At 39.5% G+C, this 25,166-nt stretch overlaps 1 protein-coding gene across 1 annotated transcript in view; it reads left to right on the top strand.

Annotated features, from left to right (window-relative positions):
- ADCY8 (adenylate cyclase 8) overlaps positions 1 to 25,166 on the top strand; it is a 361,487-nt gene that overhangs the window by 310,502 nt on the left and 25,819 nt on the right. Inside the window, 2 exon segments of the mRNA XM_020997906.2 lie at positions 3,267 to 3,425; positions 19,349 to 19,495. Coding sequence (XP_020853565.1) covers positions 3,267 to 3,425; positions 19,349 to 19,495 — 306 coding nt within the window.

Below are 25,166 nucleotides of genomic sequence, written 5' to 3'. Positions count from 1 at the left end.
AACAAAAAACTTGAAACTAACATGTGCCCAACAATTAAGGTGTAGTTGAACAAATTATGGTATATAAATATAATTAAACATTATTGTCCTACAAGAAATGATGACTGGGACAGTTTCAGAGAAACTGTTGTACGAACTGATGAAGAATGAACTAGGAGAACAATTTATCCAATAACAACGACAATATAAGGAGAAACGACTTTGAAAGATTTAATAACTCTGATCAAAGCAATGATTATAGCTTCAAAAGACTCATGGGGAAACATGCTACCCACCTTGTGAAAAAGGGTGATGGACAGTTTTGAATAAGATATATGTATGGTTTTGCTTTGCTTAACTATGATACTTTTTTTACCAGGATTGTGTTTTTCTGTCTTTTTTCTTCATTTGGTGATGTAGAGGTTCAGGGCAGAAAAGGAAAAAGGTAAATGAAGCATTTTTTTAAATGAATAGATCAGAAGGAAATTTAGAAGGAAACACAGACAAGTAGGACAGCTTTGAAAGTGTGTAAAGCTTTAAAAGTTATAAAATTTATTATGCATTTTTAAAAAGCAACCTATAAATAATATAGATTTATATTTTCACGTGAAATCCTTGTTTGTGTTCTGCTTTGCTTATGGAAATGTACTTTTTTATTTTTATTAAATTCAGAATAATTTTTTAAGGACAAAAATATTAGAAGCACAGAATCATAGAATTTCACAAATAAAAGGGACTCTAGTGACCATCTAATCTAATTCGAACCTGCAAAAGAATTCCCTCCATGACATACTTGGTTCTATCTCCTATCTAATTACATATCTTTTTTTATTCAACACCATCTACATGAACACGGATAAGAGACTGTAGGGTACAGTGAAAAAAGAGGGATAAAGCTTGAGTTGAGGCAGAAGGACAGAATTTCAAAGACTCTAAGTAAGGAAGAGCCGAGTTTAAATACTTACTAGCCCTATGACCTTGGGTAAGTCACTTAACCTCTGCTTGCGTCACTGTAAAATGGGAATTACAATAGCATAATCCCAGGGCTGTTGACAGGATCGAATGAGATAATATTTTTAAAGCACTTAGCACAGTGACTGGCACATTTGTTGTTGTTGTTTAGTCAATTAGTCATGTCAACTCTTTGTGACCCCATTTGAGATTTTCTTGGCAAATATATTGGAGTGGTTTGCCATTTCCAGGGTCACATTGCTAGTAAGTATCTGAGGTCAGATTTCAACTCAGGTCCTCCACACTCTAGGCCCAGTGCTCTATCCACCTACTGCCCCTGCCTGGCACACAGTAGGTGCTTAATAAATTATTGTTTCCTTCCTTTCAGTATAACCCAAAATCTTATTAGCCTTTTCTTGCAGACCCCCCAGAAAGGGACAATCTACTTTCTCCCAAGGTAGCCCATTCCACTTGTGAATAATGTAACAACTGTTAAGAATTCCCTTCCATCAAGCATAAATTTGCCTTGTTTCAGTTTACACCAATTTTGCCTAGTTCTAGGGCGACACAGTAAAAATCTAAACCCTATTCTACAAGCCTGACCTTCTAAGAATTGAAAAAGAGTTAGCAAGGTACTTGATTTGATAACATTCATTCAATAGCATTTGTTAATTACCTACTGTGTGCCAGGCATTGTTCTAAACACTCAAAATACAAAGATCCCACCCCCGCCCCCCCAAAAAAATCAGGCTCTGCCCTCAAGGAATTTACATTCTACTAGGGAAAACAATGTTTGCACAGATAGATAAATACAAAATATATTAAAAAAGTAAATCGAAAGTTATTTCTGTGGTGTTAGGACTCTAACACTCACAGAGATTTGGAAAGACCTTGTAGATAAGGTGGAATTTGAGTTAAGCCTTGAAGGAGGCAGGAAATTCTTGGTGGCAGAGGCGAGGAAGGACTGCATTCCAGGCAAGGAGGACAGATAATCTGAACAGAGGCATGGAGAAAGACATAGAATGTCTTGTACAAGGAACAGCAAATGGGACAGTCTGATTGGAACACAGAACTGATGAGGGGGAGTCTGGACTTGAGCCTCAAAAGAAAGGTTGGAGCTAGATTCCAAAAGGCTTTAAATGCTAACCAGAGATGTTTGCATTTATCCTTGAATAAGGATAGGGATTCAGGAATAGAGATAGAGGTAAGGATAGGGATCCCTATCTAGGGAATTGCTGAACATTCTCGAGCAGAGTACTGTGGTCAGACCTATGCTTTCGGCATCTCAATTTGGCCTCTATGGAGAAGGAGATAGAAGTGAGGAACGAGAAGGGAGACAAGGCCAACAAAGAGCTTGTTACAATAGTGTGGGCAAGAGATGAGTAGGGAGAAAGCAAGAGATTTAAAAATTGTTGTGGAGGTAGAAACAATAAGACTTAAACAAGAGTAAAAAACAGCAAGACTTAACAACAACAGCAAGGCTTGACTATTGAATTTGGTTGTGGTACCCTTGACAGAAATAAAAAAATTTAGAACGAGGGAAGAGTTTCAATGAGTGAGTAAATGAAAAGATATTTTTTTAAAAATTAGTTATTTTATTCTGAACTTGAGAAATAAAACAAGCATTCCTACAACATAGTAGAATAGAAAAAAAGATTGCCGATGAAACTACAAATCTATTACGTACAACTTACTATTCCTTTTAAATATATAATAAAGTTATCATGTAACTTTCTTTTTTTTTGTTTTTTTTTCCTTTTTTTCTACCAATAGACACAAATATGTATGTGTATACACATACACATATATGTGTGTATCATTTTATACATTCTTTTATTTGTCAGTTCTCTCTCTGGATGCATTTCTATAAGAACCCAGAGTACAGAACTAGAACTAATGACTGAAAGTTACAGGGAATAGATTTCAGTTCATTATTGGCAGTAACTTCCTAACAATTAAAGTTTTCAAAAAAGTGGAATGGGCTGTCTTAGGCACTGGTGAGTTCTCCATCCCTGGAGATGACACAGCAGTGACTGAATGAACACTTATGAGGAATGCTGTTGGAGGAATTCCTTCATTGGGTTGGACTAAAGGCCAACCCTGAGACCCTCTGATCCTATGTCTCCCTTCCATAAAAACACTGGAAGGTTAAAAGGTAACTTACTTGACACCCCTGCTTCTGAGAAGATTGTAACCAAATCGAATACTGTTTTAAAAAATCCAGAGAAAGCAGTCTTGCCAGCTTCCAACATGTATTCGATGCATAAGAGTTTACATTCTTTCCTCTCAGTGTCTGTTTCTCTCTGTCCTTTCCCTCTCTCTCTTAACACCCACAGCTGGAATACACGGCTCGTCTGGACTTCCTCTGGCGTGTTCAGGCCAAAGAGGAGATCAATGAGATGAAAGAACTGAGGGAGCACAATGAGAACATGCTTCGTAACATTCTGCCAAGTCACGTGGCTCGACATTTCTTAGAGAAGGATCGAGATAACGAGGTGAGTGTTTCCATACCTGGGAGGGACGGTGAGAAAGCTCAGCCTATACTTGCATATTCATACCAACCAAGGAAGAGAATTAATGTTGGCCTAAAAGAAGACAGAATGTTGGCAGGTAGAAACTGAAATCGGTCCTATCTCATAGCATTTAGCTGCCAAGAATTGTCCTTGTTCTATAAAATGTCAGTTTCTTCAGGGCAGGAACTATTTTTTTCAGTGGGTAGAACATTGGCCTTGAAGTAAGGAAGACCTGAGTTTGAATCCTTGCCCCAAACACTAACTAGCCATGTGATCCTGGGCAAATTACTTAAGTTCTTGGCCTCAGTTTCCTCATCTGTAAAATGAGAATAAGAACAACAACAACAATAATAAACACCTGATTGATTGGGTTGTTATAAGGACAAAATGAAATATTACATGTAAAACACTTTGTAAATCTTAAAGCACTAACTCAGTGTTATTGCTGTTGTTGTCGTCGTTGTTGTTAAACACTGACTACCTTGGGCCCCCTGCCAGTTATATTACATTCATTTTATCCCTCCCAAGGTTCTCCAATACCATTAAAGGGGTTGAGGGTGTCTAAGTTCTCCGAAAATGGCTCCACATCCCACTGATAGTATTCTTTCAAGTATAGAAGGGTCTCCTGCACCTCAGTTCCACTTAATCACTGAAAGTCAGATTAGCTTTTACAGAGGAACATATACTTTAAAAGGTAAAATAATAAAACTGTAAACAGCTTAGCTCAGTTCCCATAGAGCAATCCCAAATCCAAGTCCCAAATGCATGCTGGGCTTAAGTCCCAGGCTCCCTGGCTTCTCAGGGCTTCCTTCAGGGGTGGCCAAGTACAGTAATCCCACCTGCAATCCTGGCTTCAAAGATTACCCTGGTTCAAACTCCCGGGTCAGGTGAGAATTGCTACTTGAACCTGAAACTGAGGATGAAACAAAACAGTTAAAAAAAAAAACCAAAACAACAACAGCAACAACAATAACCACCAACCCAGGCCCATTTATTTGAGCCAAGCAGAGGTGGAGAGGAAGTTTTTCTTTTTCTGGTTCAATTCATCATGCCTACCATGTGGGTGAACTGAGATGCTCACCCTTTGGACAGCAGCAGGAGAGCATGTGCAAGAAAGTGATTGTCTCCGTCTGACCACTTTTAAAGGCACAGCCTGTTCCAGCTACACAGCCCATCAAAAACGGCCACTCCCAGCCATGGTGGGTGAACACGAAGAAGCAAGGTACCTCATAGATAGTAGGCACAATACAGCACAAGCTTGCTTTGAATGATTATTACTATTACCTTCAGTACTAGAGCCTTGAATGTTGTAGATGCTTAATTTATTTTTAGCAAATTAGATTTTCTTCTCTTGTTTTTATTTTGATGGAAGGAGGGAAGGATCTGTATTTTATTAGTATAGGGAGTTTACTGGGGAACTGAGTGGTCTGTTGACTTGCCTGGGGCTACACAGTCAGTATTCATAACACACAAGACTGAAATCCAGGTCTCCTGGACACCAAGGCCAGATCTCTATCCTCTTGCACTATGCTGCCTCTTGAAATGAGCTTAACTGAATCAGGTACAATACCCAAACAGAAATTGGAAATGGCTCCTGGAGAAGTTGGCACCTAGGTTGAGCCTTGAAATTAGATGAAGATTGCAATGAGCACAGATAAAGAGGGAGGACATTCCAGAAGTAGCAGAGGCAGTTGATGACATAGTAGAAGAGTGCTGGACCTGGAATCAGGAAGATCTGAGTTCAAATCCAGCTTTAGATGTTTACTAGCTGTGTGAACCTACCCCTTTACCTCTGTTTGCTTCAGTTTCCTCACCTATAAAATGGGGATAATAACAGTACCTAATACAAAGATTTGTTGTTATGAGGATAATGTTTGTAAAAGCATTTAATAATGCCTAGTACATGGTAGGCACCAAAGAAATGCTTAATCCCTTCCCTTTCCTCCCTGTTAGAAAAGGATTATCTGGATGATTGTGAAAAAGGAGAAGAAATGTAGGATGAAATGAGATACCAATACTCTGGTTTGTCTGAAACAGAGAGTATATAAAGGAGAATTCAGTAAGATATCCCTGGAAAGGTAGATTAGAGTCAGATTATTGAGTTTCTTAAATGTCATAACATGGAGATTGTTTTTTATCCTGTGAGCAATCAGAGTGTTGAGCAAGGGAGTGAAATGGATAGACCTACGCATTAGGAAGATAATCTTGGCAGCTTTATGAAGGATGGACTGGATCACAGAGAAACTGGAGACAGGGAGATCATGGAGGTTGTAATATGAATGAAGGCTAAGAGAGTCCTGAACTAGGATGATGGAGGTGGGAGTCAAGAATTGGAAATGGATGGCAGACATATTTTCAAGGTAGCATCCATAAGACTTGGCAACTCCTCATGTGTTGGTGGTACAGAAGGAGGACTCAATGATGAGGATTTTAATAAAATGGGGATAATAATACCTGCCCCAACAACACTACCTCAAAGAGGTAGTTTGAGAATCAATTTGTTCACTCATTCCTTTACTCAACAAGTCTTTATGGAGGCCTATTCTACACCAGGCCCTGTGGCATGCACTAGGGTTACAAAGTCGAAAATGGAATAGTCCCTGACCTCAAGGAGTTTGCATTCTAGTGAAAGGAAAGAATATGTACACAATAAGTATATGCAAAATATGTACAGAGTAAACATGAAATAATTCCAGAGTGGGAAGAGCATTTAAAAGTTGAGAAATCAGAAAGGGCTTTCTGTAGCAGATGTTACCTGAGCTACGTTTAGAAGTAAGCTAAGGACTCTATGAGGACAAAGTAAGAAATGTGTACATTCCAGGTGCAGCATTTAAAAAGTTCAAGAGACATCATTTCTGAGTAATTTAATCATTTTATTTACACTACCAGTATGTTTATTAATAAAAGGATGGTCATTTGGCCATCTCTCTCAGACCAAAGACTCCTCATGGTGGTGGGCTCACAGTTTAATATGCCCTACAAAGCAGATGTTCCTGAGGGTGGCAATCAATTCGAATTGGTTAACAATTAATGAGAGAATGAATAAACAGTGAGAGGCTGGACTGTATTCTGATGAGGGTTATGGGGTACATGACTTAGATCAACCAAGTCTTGGTTACAGAGACTTACCAATTTCCACATCACCTATCTGACAAAAGGGAGGATCCACGTTTTCCCAGAGCTGTCTGAGCAAACATAATGAACAGGAATGCATCCATTAGCCCAAATTTAGAATTGTTTTACTGCTTTGATTAGATCTCGGCCATCCTGGCTAGGCAAAGTCTTTTAGAAAGATTTCCCACACTGGTTGATTTCTCGATGAGGAAGTAGAAAAGTAAAAAACAAAAACAAAAACAAAAACCTTGGTTTCAATACAATAATTAGTTATTAAATACAAGAGAGAAATAATTATTTCTCTCATACTGTTGAGGCAGCCTCCATGCAGAGGCATGGAGATAGAAAGTCACTTATGGGAAATAGTAAATCACTTTGGATGGGAAGATACATATCATGAGGGGAAAGCCATTTGTAATATCTGGAGAAGAAAATAGGCAGTCAGATTTTGAAGGGTTTTTAAATGATAAACAAGAGTTTTTATTTATCCCAGTGGCACTAAGGAGCCACTAAAGCTTCTTGAGGTAGGGTCAAAACTGTGCTTTCAGAACATCATTTTTTTTTCTTTTCAGTTTTATTGCTGCCTCTTGTTTTAAGTTATTTCTGAATATAACTTTCTCCGACTCTCTACACCAGTGAACTTCCTCTCATAACAAATATTTTAAGAAGGAACAAAAAAAAATTGTCAAAATCAGTTGTCACGGTGACTACATCTGATAGCATTTTGTACCCATACTCTGTTTCCTGTCTGAAAAATGAGAGAAATGCATTCCCTAAACTCTTCTAAGGATACAATTTTTGTAGCTCTGTGAAAGGGTGGTGTCAAGAAGACCAGTAAGTGGCTACTTCAGTTTATTTGGCCATAGCATGGAAAGGCTATTCAGCAAGGACACAACATTTGCTCAGGTGAATCAACCCTTATGTCTCCATAAAAAGTAATACAGCAACATAGGATGAAGGCTTGAACTAGGGCAGTGGCTGTATGTTGTGAAGAGAAAAGGAAGGCTTTGAGAGAGACTGTGGAGATAGAATCGATAGGATTTGGCAACTGATTGGATGTTGGGAGGAGGGGAGAGGGAGAAGAGACCTCTGAACCTGAACTGCTGGAAAGATGTCTGTGTCCTCCACAGAAAAGGGAAAGTCAGAGAAAGGGCTGAATTTGTGAAGGAAAATAAGATGATGTATATAAAGCCATTTGAAAACTATGACATAATGAACAAAACTGCAAGTTTAATCCATAGTTTTTCTTACTTGTTTCTTTTAATTTTTTAATTAAATGCCAGAAGGAAAAAGAAAGCATTTCTGTATACACAGCAAAACACAAAAAGAGAATTGTATATGAGACCTTGTATCTGAATTTCCTTCTGCTTGTTTTTTTTAAGTACATAATACATTCTAAACATTTCTTTCAGAACTGGCCAGCTTTTCTCTGCTTCCTTCTAAATTCTCCTCTGTTTTCCTCCGTGCACTTTTAAAAATGTTTCAGTGGTCCTCTTTTTTTTTTCTTTTTTCATCTGTAAAGTGAGCTGGCAAAGGGAATGGTAAACCACTGCAGTATCTTTGCTTAGAAAACCCAAATCGAGTCACGAAGAGTGAGAAACGACTGAACAACCCTTTTCTTTCCCCTCTTAAAACCCTCAAATAAGAACCAATACCCCTTAGGGTCCTGGAGCTTAAGGTCCTCTATTTTGGGGTTTGGTTTTGTTTTGTTTTTTAGCTTCTTAAATATCTTTTGAAGACATTAACATGCTGCAAGAGATAGAGTATCAGACTTGGCCTCAGTAAGGCCTGAGTTCATATCCTATCTCAGATGCTAGCTATGACCCTGGGAAAATGATAACCCCTCTCAGCCACAATTTCCTCATTATTGGGATAATCATATCACCTACTTCAGCGTTGCAAAGATCAAATGAGATAACATATGTAAAGCACTTTTCAGACTATAAAGCACTACATAAATACTAGCTATTGTTACTAATCTTACCTCGAAGAATGTTAGCACTGCATCATTGTATGACCCCTTCTGGTTGCTCGAATGAATTTTCTTTTCTAGATTTCTCTTGAATCTTGTGCTTACATTTCAAATTCCTACTCAGCATCATCTTTCCATGAAAAATGCTTTAATGCCTTCTATTCCATTAAAGATCCTCCCCCTCCCATAAAATAACAAACAGCTTTTCAAGGTGCTATTCTTTGCTATAAACATGCCTTTCAATTTTTGAAATATTGTATCCCAAGATCTCTTCTCATTTATAATAGAAACTTCCCGTTCTTCCTTGGGTGATACTTTTTATAGTTCCTGGGTCCTTGAATTCCTTCTCTCTGGATGCTTGCAGCCTTCTTTCTTTAGTGGGGGAGCTCTGGATTTTGTCTATGATATGGGGATTTTCCTTTTGGGGTTCTTGCAGATATCCTCTGGTTCTAATAGATTTAGGCAGTTTTCATTTATGCTTTCTTAACATGTAATGCCCAGATTTCTTTTCTTATCGTGGCTTTTGAGGAGTCCAATTAGCCCTAAATTATCTCTCTTTGACCCTTTCTCCAGTCTGATATGTTTGATGTCAGATGTCTTATGTTTTCTTCCATTTTTTTTGACCTTGTGATTTTATCCTAATATTTCATGCTATCTCCATTTTATCTATTCTACTTTCCAAGGAGTGCATTGCTTGGGTAAGATTTACCACTTTCTCTTATAGGCTATCTATTCTCCTTCCAATTCTTTCCTCCAGATCATTTATTATTTTTTTAATCTCTTGCTTCATTTCTTCTAGATATTCATTTAGTTCTTGTAGAAAATCCTTTTTTCTTTTCCTCTGACTCACCACTTGCAGTTACTACAAAGTTACTCTCTCCTTCTTTGGAGGATTTGCAGTAATTTTTGATACTGGTAGTGTGTGTGTGTGTGTGTGTGTGTGTGTGTGTGTGTTTTAATTTCCTCAACTCTTCAGCTTTAATTCCTGAATTGGGGCTTTTTGCTAGGACCAGGCTCCATCCCCCCTATCCTCCTCCACCCCTACTGCACTTTTGGTCCTGCTTAATCTCATCCTGCCTCCCCTGGGTTTTTTAACCAGCCTCCCACTTCTAAGAGCCAACCTCTTTCTCTATTCCCCCACCGAGATCTTTAAGGTTCAGATTACAGGATCTTCAGGGCATACTATGGCTTCTCAGGACAGAACACTAAGGATCTCAGAGCAACCTCCACCTGAGTTCTCACACTCCGAGTACTGTCATGCTTCTCTGGTCACTGCTGCACCTCTGGTAGCATCCATAGTGGCTGATATTGCTCCCCAAGGGCCCCTGCTGCAGTCTTAAAAGCACTCTGGGACTTTGTCAAAAGGAGTCCTCTTTCAAAGCTCTGAGATTGGGCAAAAAAAAAAAAGAAGTGTAGAATATACTTATGTTCTTGTATATACTAGAGAAGGAGCCCTTCTCTAGTAGCTTTGGGAGGCTGTGGACTTGCTTGCTTGCACAGGCACTGGCCCCTTTTTCAAACTGCCTTCAGGCTGCTGGCTGAATTTTTTGCACACTTCCATGTTGGAAAAAAAAGAACTTATGATGCTTTCTCATTGAATTTCTTAACCACTATTCAGTCTGATGTGAATTTCAGGTTTTTGGCTGGAGCTAGTTTGGGGGAACTGGGCAGCCTGTCTCCATTCAGGTAGCCATCTTAGCTGGAAACAATAAGCATTTCAGACAAGGACCGTGGCATTTCAAGCTTAAGAGAAATATTTGAGGTCATCTAGTCCAAAGCCCTTATTTTATAGATTAGAAAATTGAGGCTGACAAAGGGGAAGTAACTTGTCTGAGGTCATAAACATATTTAGTGGCAGAGACAGGACCAGAATGCAGAGCCTCTGATTCCTAATGAGGGATTTGTTTTTCCACGACACCCTCAATGTGAGGTATTATGATGTTTAGAGTGTGTGTGTGTGTGTGTGTGTGTGTGTGTGTGTGTGTGTGTGTGTAAGACAGAAAGAGAGAGAGAGGGAGTTTCTGTGTGAGAGAGTGAATGAGAGAGAGAGAGAGAGAGAGAGAGAGAGAAGAGAGAGAGAGAGAGAGAGAGAGAGAGAGAGAGAGAGAGAGAGAGAGAGAGAGAGAACTCATGCATGTGGGCAGGAAGAGTATCCTTATCTGAGAAATGAGGGGGTTGCAGTAGATGACCTCTAAGGTCCCTTCCATCTCTGACATTTTAACTTCCAAGGTCCCTTCAAATCTAATATTCTATTACTCTGAGTTTAAGTGTGCAGCCTTAAAATTTCTGCTTACTTTTAAATATCACTTAGGGTCTTTTTCCCCCTTTTCTTTGTATCTCCAACACTTGGCACAAAGGTTGGCCTATGGTAAGGGTTTAATGGATGTTTATTGACTGACTGACTGACCGACTTCCTACAATTAAGTAGGAATGGGGGATCAGCAGCCAGGATGCTCAAGATCTCAGAGAAGGTGACCACTTCTTTTCAGTCTTAAGAAGGGACAACATCTATTATCAGTATGATGGAGTGAGGAGCTGAGAAGAGGTGACCACAGGGAGTGAATGGAGAAGCTAGGCAGCTGCCCAATCTTCCTGAGGGTGACACCTTCATTATATGGTCATTTCATGGAAGTCTAAGAGTATTAAATAGTCATATTCAAATGCACAATAAAAAATATGTCCCAGAAGCAACTGCAAATTCCTTTTGGATCATAAGTTTTAGTATATCTCTTCAAAGTCCCACTTCTTCTCTCTGCAATAGTAGAATTGGGCTTCATACCTACTTAGTTGCTTGTCTCTTGAGTCCATCTCTGTGAATTTTCACTGACTGTCCCCTATTCCTGAAGTGTTCACCCTCCTCGTTTCTGCCCCTGGCGTTCCTGGCATTCTTCAAGTCTCAGATAAAGTTCTACCTTCTTCAACCTGCTTAATACTACCACGTACAGAGCACCATGCTAGGTTCTAGGGGAAATTAACATTTTAAATGAGATACAGTCCCTGCCCAGATACAATAGAAAGAGTGCTGGTTTTGGAGTCAGAAGACCTGGGCTCAAGTCCCGTTGCGGCCCCTTCCAATGTCACTTAAGTTCACTGAGACTTGGTTTTCTCATCTATAAAACAGGGGGCTTGGATTAGAGATTGTATCTATGATACAATGAATACAGACTTGTCAGGGAATGATAGGGCACTTTGCATTAAATAGGACTTTGCTTCACTGATAATCTTAGAGGGAAAGGTTGGCGGTAAAGATAGGCGGCAGTCATAGGAGAGAAGCCAATACGTCCAGACATTGGCCTAATGCCAAAAGTGTATTACAGGTGTCCAAAGACTTTTCCTGAAAGCCCATTCATTTCCTGTTCCAGGTCTCTCTGCCCTGATTTCTATCTAGCTGTCTGTCTGCATGCCTGTCTATTTTGAGTTCTCAGAGGGGATCCTTGAAAAACACCTGCTGTAGGAATCTGGAGTTGGGGTATATGCATATATGTGTGTGCCTGTTCCAGGTCTCTCTGCCCTGATTTCTATCTAGCTGTCTGTCTGCATGCCTGTCTATTTTGAGTTCTCAGAGGGGATCCTTGAAAAACACCTGCTGTAGGAATCTGGAGTTGGGGTATATGCATGTATGTGTGTGCCTGTATGTGTGTATGTGTATGTATGAAGATGATAGGACAGGTAGGATACCACTTCCATAACCAGAACTCCCACTTCTGCATCCTAGCTACAGTCCATTTGCTCAAACCCTGGCACTAGCCTCATACTTCCGCTGCTGTTGCTGCTATAAATCATTGGATATAAACCCGAGAAAAGTGGGTTAGAAGATTTGTGACTTCAGTTCTTTAGCATTCACAGGACTATGCTTATGGCGCTTTGCTTTCCAGCAAGGGAATTTTCCACAGGGATTATACCTGGAGGAGATTTATGAATGAAATGGCGGCAGCAGCAGCTGGTGGACTTTGGGATAATCCTATGATTTAGAGCTAGCCACCAGGCTCATTCCCTTCTCTCCAAAAACGATTCACTAAGCATGTACCCTAATCATCCCCTGGCAGATTTGTTTTCTTTTCTCTTGCTAACATGCTCGGGCTGCCAGAGGCTCTGATGTGGGCTGGGTCAGCCATTTCCTCCAGCTGCCTCCCTCTCATAATTTTAGGCTTAAAAACTGCCTGTCTGCCTGGCCACAAAGTGAAAGCCACAGTTTATGTAATAATTCACTGTGTAATGCTATCATGGGTCCCTGACCTCATTCATACCATCTGAAGCTGCCAAAACTATTTTACTTGATGCTTGTCCTTCCATGAAGGCATCATGGTAGAGTGAGTACCCTGACCTTGGAGCCAAAAAGACCTTTCTTTAGCTTATACTAGTTATATGACCCTGGGCAAGTCACTTAATTTTTCTTTGCCTCAGGCAGTGCCAACCAACATTGATAGAGGGAGTTTCCTCATCTGAGTCTTCTTCTATCAATAAAATCACAAGTCCAGTACCTATGTTCTGACCCAGATCAGTGTCTCCATCACCCAACACTCTAGCCATTCCATACCAGAATTTGGTGTTTGGCATGCCCTGCATCCCCTGTATCTCATCTAAAATATTCACAATCTGTAGATATGAGGCCTTCCATGGAGTCTACAAGTCTTAGACCTCTTTCATTATTTTCATTCTTATCTATATTTTCCAGCTTATTTTTCACTGTCTTCACCCAAGCCCATCTTTGCACTGAAATCACTGAGTATCACTCTAATTTGGCGGGTCTTGTCAAGTCCTTCATAGGACTTCTCTACTTCCTCATCTTCTGAAACAGATTTTAACCCCAAAGCTACAACAGTCTTCCTGGTAATCTTCATTGACAATGCTTGTCATGAGTCCTACCATATGAGATAACTAGATATCCAGTAAAATGATACTTCTTGTTGCCTTTGGATAAGCACAAACTCTAACTCCATCAATTCTTTTATTTGCCTCTCCAGGGAGAACCAAGCCATTTTTCCATTTAGATGCAAAACTCCTTTTTGTCTTCTAGTTTCATTTATACCAAGAACGTCAAACTTGCTATGATTCAGTTTTTAAAATAATATGTTCACTCATTGGTCCTTAGACAAGGGTCTCACATCTAGAATATCAACAGTTAAGGTAACATTTAGAGATGGTCTAAAAACTGTGATTTCTGGCATCCTCTGCCATAATCACTGGAGAAGTAGAATAGAGACAAACAGGATTGAGGACCACCATTCTATATTTTTCCATGGGTTGCCATGGTCAAAGAATGTGCCACACAGTGGCCAAGTTATTGAAATTAGCCTCTCTAGAAGTAGTTAGCTTGGTCCACAAAAAACAGACATTATCTCCTCTCTTCTCATTGTATTTAATGCTTTCCCAGCCAGGTAGAAAGTTCTAAAAACTCCTTTTCACTAGCATAGCATTCTAGACTCCAGGGTACTTTCTATGTCAGTATGAGGCATCATGGGAGGACTTTTGTAGAGAATGATCTGATTAATAATAATGTTATGTTATATTTCACATATTATATATATTATGTTATATATATTTTGTTATAATTAATAAGAATGTTATTGACTATGATTAAAGGCAGAAATTTGCTTAGAAACCAATAACTTTTTTTTCTGAAAAGCAAAATATTCTAGAAACTTTATTGATCTTATAAGTTACCCATTCTTTAAGTTAATTACTAGGACTGTTCATAGTATGTTTCTCAAGCCAACTGGTACATCACAAATATATAGTCCCTAGTCTCCCACCCCCTTAAATGTCTTTTAAACTTGTAAACAAACTCAGTTCAGTCTGAACATATGATTTACTATCATCTTCTTATTGGAAGAACAAGAAAGCCATAGATTTGAAGAACAATGATTTATTAATAATTTAATAATTATTATTTATTAATATTTTAAAGAACATATGATTTCTTATCATCTTCTTATTGGAAGAACAAGGGAGCAAAAGATTTGGACTTTAGAATGATGGGACCAATTAGGGGCTCATGGATTCTCTCACTGCACAAAACAATAGTTCATTCCAACCTGTGGAGAAACCGTGACTGTTATCGTTAGAAAAGAGGTAGCTAATTCATATCCAAAATGATGTCCCCCTAAGCTGTTCTTAAACCATGATGAACAAGTCGTGAGCTTCATCCTAGGGCTTAATGATAACCTAGCTGATAATGACCACCCAAGACCAGAGAAAAAACCCAGCTGGCCATCAATCCCCAGGAAATTCCCTGCACCAAGACTATGATTGCTATTCAGAGCTTAAAACAAAGATTACCAAAAAAAAAAAAAAAACCACAGAGCTGCGTATTTGCCTTGTGTGGGAGATACAGCTGAAATTGGCTTGGAAAGGATGTTTCCAGAGTTCCAATGCTCTGTCCTCTTTTTGTTTGGATTGTCTGAATCATCTCTCAGCATCATACACACACACACACACACACACACACACACACACACAGAGATTCAACTTATAATTTTTATTAGGTAATAATAACTAGTTACCAAGTGGATACAGGCAGGGCCAATCTTGTCATCCCCCACCATTTTTTTTCAATGGAAATAGAAATATCTCAGTATCCCGAAAATATCCTCACCCTTTTAATGCCTAGGATTCTTCTATCAGACCCTAAGGCTTTTGTGTCTGTTTCAATTCAATAAGTCATGCTTCATGCTGTTACTAGTAATTTACACCTCAGTGTGAATGAGGAATCTGAGAAAATGGTTTGATGGAGCAGGCAGTAAGATTCAATCAATACAGTGGTGGACCTGAATTCGGGAAAACCTTGATTTAAATGGTGCCTTCAGATGCTGGCTAACATTGTGACTCTGGACAAGTCACTTACCCTTGCTGTTTCCTCATCTGTAAAATGGGGATAATAGCACTTACCTCCAAGAGTTGTTATGAGGATAAGAGGAAATGATGTTTGTAAACTTTAAAATACTGTCTAATGTCAGTTTTTCTATTAAGATACAGAGGGTTAACTGCATTGGTAAGAGAACTATGCATGCCACCTCAACAGAGGAAATAGGTCCCAGTACAAAGAACTAAAAAGTTGATGACGTACTTTGTTGACTAAAGAGTTCTTCTGAAGAAAGGCAAAAAATATTTCCTGCCCTCAAGGAGCTCACATTCTAATGAGCAGAATAAATTGAAGATAATCTCAAAGGGAAGGTGCTATCATGGTAGAGAACAAGGAGATAGAATAATACTAATTAGGTTGAGGACAGGGGGAACAGAAAAGGTAGGATCTGAGCTTAGTCTTGAAAGAGGTCAGGAAAACTAGCATTCCAGTCATGAGAGACAGCCAGTGAAAAGGTATTGAGCCAGAAGATAAAGTGTTCTATATGAGTAACAGCAAGGACACCAATAACATTGAACCAGAGAGTACATAAAAGAGTAAAGCATAAGAATATTGAATAGGTAGAAAGGGGCCAAGTCATTAAGAACTTTAGAAAGCTAACAGAGAATTTTTGATTTGGTCCTCGAGGTCATAAGGAACTGTTGGAGTATAGGATGACATGGTCAGACTTGATATTTAGGAGAATTACGTTGGCAGATGAGTTGAAGATGGACTGGAATGGGGAGAGACTTCAGTCGGTGAGACCAAAATGCAGGTCATTGCATTAGTCCATTATCAGGTGATGATGGCCTACACCAGGTGAGTGGAGAGAAGGGTATGTGAATGTAGAAATGACAAGGCTTGGCACCAGATTGGATAGGTGAGTATGAGTGAGAAGTCGAGAAAGCAACAAGGTTACAAGCTAGTTCAGTGTGAATCCTAATCCTAAAGGTTAATGGGTGAAATGGTTTGCCAGGTCAGGCAAGAAAACCTGTGTACACAGAAACAATAATCTTAATAAATAATCCTTTTCCTTAACAGTGTTTACCAGTCTAGTTCCTTCACATTTTCTTTATCAGTCTCACTTTTAATTTTCTGACCATTGCTAGGGTGGCTGGCAAACACAGGGTTATGACAATGAGAAAGTCTCTTTCACATGTCTGTGATCAGGCTTCTGCTTAGCGAAAGAGGGAAGTGTCCTTCCCAAGCTGGTAGCCTTTGGCTAGCATAGTTTTCAGCTCAGATCTCACAGCACATGGTAGGGACTGCTGCTGCATGTCCAAGGGCTCGTGGAGAAGTAGATAGAGCACTGAGCCTGGAATCAGGAAGACCTGAGTTCAAGTCTAGCCTCAGACATTACTAGCTCTGTGACCTGGGGAAGGATACTTAACCACTATCTGCCTCAGTTTCTTTGACTGTAAAAATGGGGAAAATAGCAGCACCTACTTTTCAGGGTTGCTGTGAGGATCAAATGAGATAATGTTTGGAAAGAGTGCTTTGCACATTTTGGCACACAGTAGGTAGAATATAGATGCTTGCTTATTCCATTCCTTCCCTTTAGAAGAGGAGCTACTCTTGAACAGAGAATAGTACCTTCCCCCTCTAGAAGACATGACCTATGGAAATTTATTCAAGACTCTTTCCCTGCTTTATAGATTAGAGATTTGAACTTATCACAAGCAAGAGGGACATGTTCTAGGGAACTATATCCCCCATAAGACTGTGTGAAAATATTAAAGGTGGAAGGGGCCTCATCACTGACCGCTTCATTCAATGCCTACCAAATTTGTTGTTATGACATGTTTTGTTTGGTTTTGTTGTTGTTGTTGTTATTCAGTCATGGTCAACTCTTTGGGGTCCTATTTGGGGCTTTCTTAGCAAAGATAGGGGAGTGGTTTGCCACTTCCTTCTCCAGCTTATTTTACAGATGAGGAAACTGAGGCAAACAAGATGAAGTGACTTGCCCTGGGCAAGTGTGTGAGGTCAGATTGAACTCAGCTCTTCCTGACTTCAGGCCCCACGCTCCATTCCCTGCACCACCTAGCTGTCCTTGTGACATGGTTAGCTCATAAGGCCAAAGGCAAGTTAAATCTCTGGATGGGCCAATCAGATTAGTTCTGTTTCATGGCTACAACCTATATAGCTAGCCTCAGGCAGCCCTCTTCAATCAAAAAAATATTTAAGCAGCTACTATGTACCAGGCATCGTTCTAGGCACCGGAGATATAAATGAAATAATGAAACAATCTGTGCCCTCAAAGAGCTTACATTCTTGCCAGCATGTACTACTTGTCACAGGAAGGATTAGCCAAGAGTCATTAGAGACTATAGGAATCAATACAAAAATCCATCTCCCCTGCTGCGAAACAAAACCAAACAACTTGAAACATATGATCTGCTGGTGACTCAGTTGATCACCTTGACCCTGTGCCCTTTCCTTTATGCTTAATGGATCAATGAATAACATACTAATAACAAACTATAATTATTGCTATTATTAATTCTTAAAAATCAAGATAGGGTTACATTTGGTTTTCATTCTTTTTAACAGGGGAATATGAAAACAGGTAGAAAGACTGCATGATATATTAGAATGAGTATTGTAGTAGGAATGAAGGCACTCCAATGGTTCCCAAACCCTCACTTTTAATGGTTCTTTAAATAGAAATTTAGCAAAACCTTTACAGAAAAATTGTTTTTAATGATTTTGGTGCTTAATTCTAGCAGTACTAAACAAGATGAAAGTGAATGTGTAAATATGTAAGCCTTCATGTAGAAATCTAATAGCACTGCAAAAAGCTTACTTAGCAAAAAAAGGATGTGATTATTTTCTATCAATAAGTGGGAACAACATTGAATATGATGACTCACCTCATAAGGTATTTCACATTTTACCTTGTGCTTACATAAACCATTAGGGAATTCCCCCCACACACACACTTCATCACATTTACTTTCAAAATTCAAGAGTTTTGTTTTCAAATTCATAGTCCTTACTTTGTAAATGCCTTTGTCATTCTGTCAGCACTGTGGAACCTTTTTCTTTTCTTTTCTTTTCTTTTCAGCACTTGATAACATTGCACATACATTGTGGTGCTTGCTTTGGTCATATTTGTAATGATTCTTCATTTGGGATTTGAAACATAGACTAGGTCCATGGATGTTTGTTTCATCATCAGTCTTGCTCATTAACCACTTTGCTTCCTTCTAAATCCCTACTTCTATGTTTTATTCAGTTATGCATAATAGGTATTTTGTATAACAAATATTTATAATTGGGGGTATAAGGTTTGTTTTGTTTTTTAACCATAAGTGTATAAATAAACAAAGCAACCTGACTTAATGAATAGAGTACTGAGCTTGGAGTCAGGAAAACCTAGACTTCAAATTCCACTTCTGATTATTGTTAGCTATGTGATTGGGTGAAAATCACCTAGCGTCTGTGGGGTTTACGTAATTCCTTAGGACATATCTACTTAAACTGCAACAGTGGAGACAATTTCGGCACTGGGAATTTCCTACAGTGACCAAGTAACAGATCCTTTGAGCATTTACATATAAATGGTTGCTGGTTGTTTTAAAATACTAAGTTAAGACAGGCCAACAAACAAGTGATTGTGTTTCACACATGTGGGGACTCATTCAGCTATTGATTCTAAACCCATAAGAACTTTTTGGCCATGGGGTTCATTTCAACCAATTTCCAGTAGTCCTATTGCCAACATTACAATTGACCATCATTATAACTATTTTTCCCCCATAGAACCTCACATCTCCCACCCCAATCCACACTGCACAGAGCTCATTTTGAGGAAAAATGGATTTGATGATCTCCGAGGTCACTTAAAGATGCTTGGTGTCCTAGCTTGCTGGGTCCTTTCCCTATTTATTTTGAGGAGAAGACATAAATACAACTGCATTGTTAAAATGGTTCCTTGTAGCACGTTTCTCACTTTTCTCCATTATCCTTTCCATCTAGGAACTGTATTCCCAATCCTATGATGCCGTCGGTGTGATGTTTGCCTCCATCCCTGGATTTGCTGATTTTTATTCTCAGACAGAAATGAATAACCAAGGAGTGGAATGTCTGCGCTTGCTGAACGAAATCATTGCTGATTTTGATGAGGTAAATCCCAGGACTCTAGGTTTTATTGTTAAATATCAGGGCCCTTTACAACCTGCCTCTTTCTACCTTTCCAGGCTGCTTATACCTTTCTCTTCTCTACATTCTATGATGCAGTGACCCTAGGCTTTTTGCTACTACTCACATTTCCTTTCCCAACTCCAGGAATTTTCATTGTCTGTCTTGCATTCCTGGAACTCCCTCTCTCCTCTGACTTCTGGCTTCCCTAGCTTCCTTCTTCAAGGACACTCTCCCATACCTATTGTTTATACATAATTGTTTACATGTGGTTTCTCCCTTATTAGATGGTAATCTCCTTGAGGGCAGGACCTTTCTTTTTATGCCCTGTGCTTAGCATATAATTGTACCTGGCATATAATTGACATTTAATAAATGATTGACTAACGAACTATTCTTTGGAGAATGCATTGGAAATTGAATGAACGAACAGCAATTATCATTAACTATTTGCTATGTTCTATACTAAGGACTGAGGATACAAATACAAAAGTGGGACATTTCCTACAGTCAAGGAAAACTTACATTTTAATAGGAGGAAACAACATGTAAGGGAGGGGTGGCCAGGGAACATGGATAATGAACAGAGCCTAAGGGAACTGACTGATATTCCCTTTCAAATTTCAAGTGTAGTAATGACTTGATTAGAATTCCTATGGCACTGAAGGGGCAGCTAGGTGGCTCAGTGGATAGAGCACCAGCCCTGAAGTCTGGAGGACCTGAGTTCAAATCTGACCTCGGACCAAATACTTGACACTTACTAGCTGTGTGACCCTGGGCAAGTCACCCCAATTGTCTAAAAAAAAAAACAGAAAAGAAAAGAAAAAAAGAATTCCTATGGCGCAAGAGATGAGAGGGAGAAGGTACAGGGAAGAATGCAAGAAGATAGATTTTGGAGAGAATGAGCATGATTTGGTCTGGGGATCTCTAGATAGAGTAGGCTTTGCATGCACTTGCCAATTAGGGTAGCTCAGCCCCAGGGCAGAAGTGCTAGCTGAGTATATTAAGTTCCCCAACGTATGGTCTATGGAGGTCCAGTGATCTGGAGGATGTAACAGCAAAGCAGACAGTAAGAAATCAAAAGAGTCCTGCTCTCACAGAGCTTTACATTCTACTGGGGGAATACCAGATGTAGATAGACAAATATTTTGATGATAAATTAGAAGGTGAAAGGGGAACATAGTTCCTCTAGACCTCTGAAAAACCTCTTATGTATGACTAGAACAGCAGAGACCAGTATACAAAAGAAGGCTTCTGGAAAAAGAGGCAAGCAAGTCCAGAAATGCCTTTCATAGCTATAAAAACAAATGCAAAACAGAGACTCTTAGTGTATTTCCCCTTTAGGCCAGTTGGTAAAGAGCTATTCCCTGTAGTTATGATACGCAAAACCAAAGTCTCCAAGTCTATGCTCAATCCTTACTGTTCCTCCAGTAAGGGGGCCAAAAGCTGTATCGTCTTCTCCCCAAGAGGTTGGCTCTGATCCAGCACTCCCTCTTCTCTTTTTAAATGGCTAGAGCCCAGCCCCTCGACTTTCTAAGAGATTGGCTCTGTGCAGTCATTCCCTCTCCTTCTTTAGAAAGCTAAATCCCAGGATCCTCTTCTCTCCAGATGCTAGAGAGGTGAGTGGCAACATGACAAAGCTGGATTCAGAGTCAGCAGAACTGGGTTGACATCCTGCCTCTGCCATTCCTTAACCTCTTTAGGTTTCAAACATCCTGAGAAAAGTGTAGAGCCATGAGATATATTCAGAGCATGGTGAGTAATCCAGTTTTGTTGAATCATAGGGTATGATTCATAGGCCTATGTACATGTGAGATAAGACTGGGGGGATAGATTGGAGCCAGATTGCAGGGGACTTTGAATGCCAGGATAAGGAAGTACAATGCACAAATATGTTTTTAGAACAATCAACAGGGTATTCCCCCTACAAGGCAGAACTCAAAGTAATCACAGTGTTGTAGAGTTCCTTACCGTAGTTCTCTCTCTAACAAAGAATAAGAGCTTTTCCCCCATTTCGTCTTCATTTCTGGCTATTTAATTAATAAAAGGTCTAATTAAGGACTGCATTATACCACAAACACTTTCAGTTGAATAATGAATTAAGTTTGCAGCACACATATTAAATGAAATATTATGGTCCCTTGCTAATTACTAATCTACTTCTGGTAGATAAATGCAATTTGCATCAACCTAAATCTGGCTCATAGCCAAATGACTGTACACCAAAGTAGGTCATGCCAAATGATTCCATAGCGGAGGAGAAAGCTGGAGGAACACAGGCATGAGGAAGGACACGTTCTTATTTTGAATATTCTCATCTACAGGGCTGCTGGACAAACTCCCGCTCCTGGTACCTAAAACGATAAGTCAGAGTCACATTCAGTAACAGCTCACACTTAGGTAGTGCTTTCCTGACCACAACTCTGGGACGTACGTTGGACAAGAATCGTCATCCCCACACGATGGAAGCAAAAACTGAGGTGTAGAGAGTTCTAAGGAAATTTCCCAAGGTCAGATAGCTAGTGAGTTTTGGAAGTTGGACTCAAACCAAGTGCTTTTTCAAATACCGACACTGACCCTGTTGACCACCCTCCTCCTCCTGGACTCCTTCCTTCCTTAGTTTCCATAACACTAATTTCCACCAATTACTATCATTCATATACTGCTCTTTCCATATGGATATCTCCCAAGGCTCTATGTTTGGCCTCTTTCCCTTTCTTTTGAGGCAGAAGTAATGCAGGGGATAGAGCTGTGGACCTAGAGTTAGGAAGATGAGTTCAGTCCAGCTTCAGATACTTACTAGCTGTGAGACCCTAGGCAAGTCACTTAACCTTGGTTTGCCTCAGTTTCTTCTATAGTAAAATGAGGATAATAATAGCACCTACCTCAACAGGGTTGTTGTTAGGATCAAATGAGGTGTTTGTAAAGCACTTAGAACGGTTCCTGGTACATTGTAGGTGCTATAGAAATGCCTATTCCCTTCCCCCACTTTCTAATCCTATCAGCCATCCATCCTGGGTATCTTGCCATCTCACCTGCTTTAGCAACTGCCACCCTCTCCAGCCGCAGAATAACACTCTTCAGAACAGAAGGGGGCTATCATCTTCCCTCCTAAAGGTCATTTCCAGAGAACATGTCCCCATTCAATTTGGAATTCTTGCCTGGGTTTGAGCCATCAGAACCTACATCCCTACCTTTTCTGCCTGTCCCCTACTGCACCCTCACTTTCTATCTCTTGCTTCTCAAATCATTATCAAATCAACACTGCCATTGTTTTTGGAAAGGACATATCATCAACTGCCCTATTCCTATGCTCACCATCTTTATGACTCCTTATACTAAAACTCCCTTGCTAAATACCACTCACTTTTATATGTATCCTCTCCTGTACTAGAATATAAATTTCTTGAGGGCAGGAACATTTTACTTTGTATCCCCAACCTAACAGAGTGCTTGGCACAGAGATGGCACTTAACAAATGGTTTTTTTTTTCATTCATCTGTCTACATGCTAATCCCTTTATCTTATTACTCATAGGGTTTATCATAGCTACATAGATAACTCCCAAATCTATACATCTAGACCTGATTTCTCTCCTGGATCTCATTCCTACATCACAAACTACTTACTGAACATTTCCTTTGGTTTCTCAATTTACAATGCCCAAAATGGAACTCATCTTTCCCCATAGAGCTAGTCTTCCTTCAAACTGATCTATTTCTGTTTAGTACACTGTTAATCCTTCTAGTCATCAGGTTTTGTAAGTTTAGAATTACAAGGAAGTTAACTCTCTTTTACAGCATCTTCCACATCCCACCCCTTCTCTCCTATCCCATGGCTACTAGCGTAGTTCATGTATTCATCATATCGCAAGCAAATTAGTCTAAGAGTTTCTTAATTGGTCTCCTTGCTTCTAGCCTCTGTTCTTTCCATTATCTACGTGTCATTCCCCTCATCAAAAACTATCAATGGTTCTTTCTTGGCTCTAGGGTAAAATGCAAACTCCTCAACTTGACTTCTTTCTCCTATCTCTATGCCTTTGGCATGGAGCTCTCCCACATGCCTGGAACATAGTCCCTTCTCTCAATATTCTTTGTTTTCTTCAAGGCTCAATTCAACCTTCATGTCACCTCCTATATGAAGCTTCCCTTCATCCCCTTAATGATCTTTCCTTCATGAAATTTCCTTGCATTTACTTATCTACATACATATTGTATTCTTCATGAAAATATAAGCTTTTCCAGAACACAGGCTGGTTTTGTTTCGGTTTCCTATTCCCAGGGCCTAGCAGAATGTCTTGAACATAGTAGGTGTTTGATATCTATTTGTTACTGCTGCCTTCTCTAACAAAAAAACAAGAACCAACATCACAGAATCTCAAAGTTAGAAAGAGCCTCAGAAGCCATCAAGCCCAATTCGTATCTGAATATGTCAAGCAGTCAAGTCAACAACATTGAGAAGGACTCCCTCCCCTCTGTAGTTAGTATACCTGGCAAGTAGCCATGTAGTCTTGGCACAAAATGGGAAATTAGGCACATGGGTCAGCAATAACTGTTATTTTTTCTATCATCTTTTATGCAGGATAATAAGGTCCATGGCATTTCCCCCCCACCAACTCAGTATCTTCTCATCTTTCAGGTATCTAAATAATCCGTCCTGTAGCATCCTTGAAACTGTACCATCTGCACAATAGCATCCTGCTAAATATTTAACAACCAGGTCTCTAAAACTGCAGGATATGTTTAAGTTTAAATCCACAATTGTTAGCATTTTCTCCAGCACTTTCTTAAGTCTGGACAATCAACAGAACAATAAATCAACCCCTGATTTGTAGGGTTGACCAATTTCTGAGATAGAAATGCTCAGACTGAAAATTTCACACTTGGTACTAGCAGGCTGGTATGAGCTGGCTCCTCTTCTTTCTGAAAGTACACTGGGTCTCATCTAGCACCTCCTGTTTTTGTTTTCTCTGGTACCATTTCCACTTTCTCATACAGCACAGCAGAGATTGGGGTTAGAACACAAATGTGGTGGCTCACTCTTGTTGATGAAGAAGCCTTTGTTATTAACATCTTTCTAGACCTTTTTCATTTATTTGCAATTTCCTTCCACTTTCCTCCTTAAATACTCTGGTGATGATCTAACTTAATTGTGTCTCTCACCAATCTTTCTTTAAACCTGTTTTTTCCTCTTCTCTTTCTGTTTTATGAAGCAATATACTTCATGATTTTCTACCATATTCTGTTGTAGGATTTTGCAAATGAACCAGTGGCCTAGACTAGTTCTTTCATTGGCTGCCATATTTTCTCTTGGCAAGGAGAGCAAATGTTTGCCTGCAAATGTGGTTTCTAGACTCTTTTGATCTAATTGCTGTGATAGGTTTCCATTGTGGTCATGGGTATTCTTTTGCTCATTTCCTATTTTTCAGTATTACCTTGTTAATGGCTCAAATTAGAGTTCCTTTAATTCCATGCCATATCTTCTTTGCATTTTTTCTTTTATTTTGCTTTTGATCTCTGCTATAAAGAGTTGGTTGCCTAAATGTACGGACATATTTAATTTGGAAATGCTTCTCAAATCAGTAGCCAGTCATTCCCTGCATACTAAAATATAATCAACTTCATTTCTTGTACTACTCATCATGTTCCCTATACCC

Source organism: Phascolarctos cinereus, unplaced genomic scaffold, assembly GCF_003287225.1.
Source record: "Phascolarctos cinereus isolate Bilbo 61053 unplaced genomic scaffold, phaCin_HiC Scaffold_4;HRSCAF=312, whole genome shotgun sequence".
NCBI lineage: Eukaryota > Metazoa > Chordata > Mammalia > Diprotodontia > Phascolarctidae > Phascolarctos > Phascolarctos cinereus.
Note: the sequence above shows the minus strand (reverse complement) of the source record. Positions and strands in the feature narration are given on the sequence as shown.